The sequence below is a fragment of the Arachis ipaensis genome, chromosome B3, assembly GCF_059453495.1.
Source record: "Arachis ipaensis isolate K30076 ecotype BB chromosome B3, ASM5945349v1, whole genome shotgun sequence".
In the NCBI taxonomy this organism is placed as follows: domain Eukaryota; kingdom Viridiplantae; phylum Streptophyta; class Magnoliopsida; order Fabales; family Fabaceae; genus Arachis; species Arachis ipaensis.
In genome coordinates, this window is record NC_142438.1 from 36,091,312 (window position 1) to 36,097,311 (window position 6,000).

The 6,000-nt window shown below is 33.0% G+C and overlaps 1 protein-coding gene across 6 annotated transcripts; it reads right to left on the reverse strand.

The window, feature by feature from the left end:
* Window positions 1-2,016: 2,016 nt before the first annotated feature.
* LOC107630259 (uncharacterized) lies at window positions 2,017-6,000 on the reverse strand. Of its 6 annotated transcripts, none has more exons than XM_088508714.1 (10): window positions 5,613-6,000; window positions 5,171-5,279; window positions 4,841-5,090; window positions 4,564-4,668; window positions 4,294-4,422; window positions 4,033-4,082; window positions 3,859-3,956; window positions 3,497-3,781; window positions 2,837-3,344; window positions 2,017-2,251 (listed from the first exon to the last, which is right to left on the reverse strand). In XM_088508714.1, exons 2-9 carry the CDS (start codon window positions 5,238-5,240, stop codon window positions 2,841-2,843), a joined length of 1,491 nt encoding a protein of 496 aa, XP_088364840.1. In that variant the 5' UTR covers window positions 5,241-5,279; window positions 5,613-6,000; the 3' UTR covers window positions 2,017-2,251; window positions 2,837-2,840. The 6 variants fall into 6 exon arrangements, with proteins under 6 accessions (XP_088364840.1, XP_088364843.1, XP_088364844.1 ...); XM_088508717.1 differs by having other exon boundaries at window positions 5,507-5,656; XM_088508718.1 differs by having other exon boundaries at window positions 5,513-5,632.

Sequence of the window (6,000 nt, forward strand, 5' to 3'; positions counted from 1 at the left end):
CAGTTGAACCGACCGATCCAGTTCGGTTTTAAGAACAATGATTATTAGTGTTTTTGTTATATATGAGTAATTGTTATTATCATTAGTATATTATTAATTTTTTATAATACTGGTTATTATAATAATAATTTATTATTATTAATGTATTAATAAAAATATTTTATGTAGTATAAAAATATTTTTTTATAAAATTGTTTATGATATCAATAATAATTTATCATTATTAATTATTATCATTATTTTATTATTATTATTTTTTAATATATTATTAACTATTATTATTAATATATTAATGTTATTAACATATTAGTATTTTTAATAACAAAAAATGATATGGCTGTTAATATTTTTGTTATGATTATGAATGGTATTATTATTATTAGTGTTTTTGTCGGGCTTTGAGTAATTATTATTAGGGCAATTTACTCAATTAAAATGGGCGTGAGATTTTTATTCAAATACAATATTTTCAATTCGTTTACGTGAGTGTCCTTTTTGGTTATTATGTAAACCGTGGTAGGTAACTACGATTTTCAATTTGTGCATAAATCGTGGGAGGTTGGCACGGTTTACACTTAGGAAACGTTCTTTACCACGGATTATGAAGGAAAAATGCTACTAAAAACCGTGCTTGGTCACCACGGTTTATGAAGAAAAGCTATGAGCATAAAACCTGGTTGGCTACCACGGTTTATGCTTTCTTATTCTTATTTCGCATAACTTCCAATCACTTCGTCTTCTTTCTTATTCCATTCTCTTTTTTCAACTATTTGTCTACTTTTATTAATTTTTTTTATCTCTTTGCATCTTTTTCTATTTATTAAATTAATTATGTATTACTTTTATTTTTTTCTCTAAAAAATTGTAAGAAAAAATGACTCATAATTAACCATACCAAAAATTCCTCCATTTTTATGATAACTATAAAAAAAGTGGTTATAACTTTTTTAACAATTTGTGATAATATAAAAGATGTTTATTTATACTGGATTAAGACACAGTCAAAGAAAGATTGAGAGTAAATGAAGTATATATTTTTTTGCATTCATATGCTTTTTCTATGCGCAACCTGCATTTTTAAATTTCAAAAAATAATAAAAAAAAGCCCATTTTATAAACGCAAGTTCCGTTAAAATTGTTTCATAAAAAAAAAATAAACAAAGCAAAACATAAGTTGCAGCGCAAATATTTAATACACGTCCATTTTATTGAGTTACACCATAATTATTTTCATATGGAAAAAAATTAGCCTCATATTGTTATGGTTCCATTTGTTCATAGCCCACACTCGAAGAATTTCAGGTCTATGATTTGTTTGAATTTGTTCATAGCCCACACTCGAGGAATTTCAGGTCTATGATTTGTTTGAATTGAATAGGGGTACCAAAATTTACTGGTTTGTCTATGTTGCAATTATTTCCAAAGTATATCATTTGGACAGTAACAGAAAGGTGTCTTTCAAAGATATACTGGAAGTCCTAAAAGATTTGTCTGGTTCATTCATGTGAAAAGAGAAAAGTATCACCAAATAGACGTATATATGTCCCAATTTTAATTTCATTTTGCTATTCTAAATGAATAATTTGGTTTTTGGTAAATTTTTCAGCAAGTTGGCTGACACTTTTTGCAATGTATGTGTACTTAATGACTCTTGTCATTGTTTACAATATACTTGTACAATAAAGCATAAGGAATAGTAGTATAGAAACATTAGAGTTGTTTAATTTTAGTTAATGCACAATTATTCAATGGATCTTTGACTTGCAATAAAATTATATTAATTAAAAATTTTATAAGAAGTATTTTTTTTCCTGAAATTCTTTTGTTTTGTTTTATTAATTTTAGTCATGAATGGCACCATTTTAGTTCAAAATTATAGAATTTGTGCGAAATTGCAGAGTTTTATTAACTAAGAGCAGAATTATACAATTTTAGTGCAAAATTACAGAATTTGTGCAAAAAATACACAATTAACTATGTGCACAATTACAGAATATTAGTGCAGAATCTCAGAATTAGTGCAGAATTGCAGAATTTAATTTACTAAGCGCAGAATTACAAAATCTGTGCAGAATTACAGAATATTAATGCAGAATTACAAAATTTTAGTGCAGAAATGCATAATTTTATTAACTAAGTGCAGAATTACACAACTTTAATCCAAATTACAGAATTTGTACACAATTGCAGAATATAAGTGCAGAATTTTGTAGTTTATTTGTAGAATTGCACAATAAACCTTAAACCAAACCTGTTGCATAATGAAAGTGCATAAAAAAGTGCAGCTTTGCACAAACACTATCAAAATAAAAATAAAACTGCAAAATTCAAGTGCAAGATTACACAAATATAATTAAAATCAAAGTAAAAATGCAAAATTCAAGTGCTGAGTTTCACAAATACAACTAAAATCAAAGTAGAATCACTTCGTATGCATAACTTAGGACAGAACTAACATTGCAATTCTAAATGTGATGATCTATAAAGTCAGAATTATCTAAAAAAATTCATTTTTTCCCGAATTAGGATTTTTGCATTTAGCACGACTATGACCATTCTGATCACATCGGCTACATCTGTAAAAACTGATATTACTTGAAAGTATTTGATTCCTAATTGAACTCAATAAATAAATAATTAAATAGTAGCAATTTACTTGGATCTTGCAACAAATTCCGGTAGGCAATTTTTGATGGCGTTACATTATAATAAGAAAGCAGGGAGCTAAATTACTGAATCTAATCAAAGGTAAAACTAGGCACCAAAGAAAACTGAACACCCACCACGGAAATTGAATATTGAACTTTTGAGGAAGAAAAATCAGAGAGAGACTTACCTCTTTAAAGAGGTTGCTCCAATCCGTTTTTCATGTTACGAAGCTCTACAAGCAAAGTTAACAGAGCTTCACACATTTCACGTGCATCAGGTTCAGTAGGATTTTTCTTCTTTGAAGAGTACACCATCCATGCATGATCAAGCTTCATGTTTGGTCTCACAACCACCGATCCTGGAACTTGAGCATCACGGCACGTGACAAGGCCATCGCTCTTTTCTCCATACCTTAGCTGGAGGTGGAGAGCGCACACAGCCATGGCAGCAGATATAGGAATCATTACCGGAACTTGGCGTCCGGACACGAGACAGGTGTCGGAGTGGTCTGATTTGGGCAATGGGAGCCACGGAAGTTCTGCATGAGCTATCTGAGTCATGGTGGCAAGAACACCAGGTGCAATCCTTGCTTCTGAATGGAAGGATATGAGAGGAATATCGAGGGACAACTCGTGCTTCGCGATGAATTCCTTTCGCTTCTCGTATGTGAGATCCTCCAGTGCCCGTATGTCACCCTAAAGTACATGATTCACACTTACTGTTAAGTGTTAACAAGAAAATTGGAGACAAACTTCCTGCACAAAATTCAAAATTTCCTTGTGGACATGTGAAATGGCCTAAACCCAAACAATTTTTTGTTCTATGAAGCCAACAAATAATTGATTACCTTGATTACTTTGCAAATTAGAAGCTCCATGATCCTGCGGGTTTCTTTGTCTCCAATCTGGCCTTCACGAAGCATATCGGAAGCTACAGGGGTGCCACCATATGGACTTTGTACCAGTGCCAATCCAGCAACTTTGTTCTTCAGATTTGACCAATACAACGACAGAGCAGCCGCAGCATCTATCCCGCCCTTGCTGTGTCCTAGTAACATGACAGGCTTGCCCGAACCCCAATAAATCTCCTCAATGTATTGCTTGAGTACCAAGGCATTGTGTTCTACCGATGCCTTAATAAGACGAAAGAGAAATAAGAAATATTGGAAAGTGAAACTGATCCACCAAGTCAGATAAACTGATCAATTACCTCACTATGAACTTTTGCAATATGGCAAGCTAGACCCATCTTGGAAAAGAACTTCTTAGTGGCAACAAAATACAAGGGTCCATGGTTGCTAAAGAGGCCTATCACATATGAATATTGTAATTTCAAGGCTAAACTAAAATGGTACATAAAATTTACGTGTGGATTTTGACATACCTGGAATCAACAGATAAACAAATGAGTTGGGCAGTGCGTGCTCTCCATTCCTGTAGAACACAAACTGAAAAAGTTTTATTTCAACAAACTCCTCCAAAGTGATGAACATGAAGCAACCAGCTACATTTTGAATGTCTCATTTGAATAAGCAACATAATATAATAACATAGTAAGTAATAGCATTTCAGAGGGAAAGATATATTAAGGTCTATTTCTATTTCTATTTCAATTTAAGCCTTTAGGCTAAGATAAAATTGTGACCTTATGTCAGCAAGTAAATCCAGGAATCTTGAAGTTCCATCCTGTACTGGAGGCATTCCAGGAGCATGCTGCAACCAGCCAATATCATCATAGGAACCGCGCAAGGTTTTCCGCACGCGAGACAGAAGTCTGAGAATGCCAATCATTACCAGTTATCACTTTCTTGATGTATTCACAAACACGATAACAGGAATGAACTGATCTCCAAATAAAAAAGTAATTTGAATTCTAAAATCTAATGTTGTATTGCTTTCATAAACCTTGTTTTACCTATGAACTTGATCGTGAGCACATCTAATGCACAAGAAAGAATATCGGAAAGAAGCCATTCCCAAATTCCAAGCATACTGTATTCCATATAATGGGAGTGTCAAACTGCACACACAAGTTGTCTTCCAACATATTAGCAAAGCAAAACAACTAGCCAAAAAGATTATAGCGGAAATTTCAGACTGTGTACAAGCTTCACAATTTACATCGATGCAATTTATTATTTATTCGTTTGTAGTATAGTTGGATATGAGTTATGAAGATGTAAGGTTGTTACCCTTTGTAACAAATTGAAGGAACAATTGCAGTGATATGACTGGCATGTACAATTAACGATCTTGTATCTACAAGCAGTTCTCTTGTATTGTAAGAGGCTCTATTATTTTCACAGATTCCAATTCCACATTGAGGTGGCTTCCAAGATGTGCTTATGGTATAGCCGTTTGAACAGCATACTGAAGAGGAGATCGTCGGTGTGACCCCAAAATTTTCAATGCATCTGATTGCATCTCTAAGTACCAGATCCTCTGCATCATGCAAATATGAAATTGACAACTTTGACGAGTGATACAGAGCAATTAAGCAGCGACAAAATAGAAAAACTCACCTATGAATTGAATAAATCGATCACTTATATAACTTGTCAAGCGCAAAAGACTGTTGAATATGTCATCCATGAATCAGCTAAAAAATCCAATCATATCATTGCAACATGCCTGAAATCAGGAACCGCTTTAGATTCGGATAAAATTGAATCATAAATGTTCAAATTTTGTCCATATGTGAATCTCTTTGGACACCAACTCCAGAAAATGAAAAAAGCCTTGAGAATTTGCTCATCATAACCTCAAACAAGCATTGCAATATAACAAAAAAAAAAAAAAAATGGAATCAAATTGAAGAAATAAACATAGCTTGATCCAAGCATATGCATAGGCCATACCCATACCATACGTATACATTTGGAACTCGGTAGAAGTGGCTTCCAAGCAAACATTATATATTTTATATATAATAAAGAGAGAAAGGGTGTGAGATCAATGGATTACCACGGAGCTCAAAGAATGGAGAGGGGGATTGGCACGCGATCGTTATCCCGTGAGTAACTTGAATATCAATAAATCAATAAATATATATATAATCTTGGATGAGTGGCTGGCCCACTCTTACTTTCCTTTTTTTCCAATTTGATAGCATGATATTGCTGCCTGATGATTTTTATATTCTTCTTTTGCTTTCCCCGATTTTTGGTTGCAGCAATCTGTTCTCTCTAATGTTGCTTCTTCTGAAATTCGGGGAAGCTTTACAAGGTTGTGTGTCTGACAGCAAAAGCAAAAGGAAAAGCTGCGAGTTGCTGTAAAAGTAAATCGATAAGTGAAAGATCTAAGGCTATACTGTTTGGATCCAATGGAACAGGGGACAAAATAAATCAAAGTT

What these genes read in the sequence shown, in the direction of transcription:
- LOC107630259 (XM_088508714.1), bottom strand. Translation starts at nt 5,240, where the DNA reads ATGGATGACATATTCAACAGTCTTTTGCGCTTGACAAGTTATATAAGT. An exon ending in GATTTACTTGCTGACATAAG is followed by an intron (nt 4,083 to 4,293) that starts GTCACAATTTTA and finishes TGTGTTCTACAG; the next exon opens with GAATGGAGAGCACGCACTGC. An exon ending in TGTTTATCTGTTGATTCCAG is followed by an intron (nt 3,957 to 4,032) that starts GTATGTCAAAAT and finishes CATATGTGATAG; the next exon opens with GCCTCTTTAGCAACCATGGA.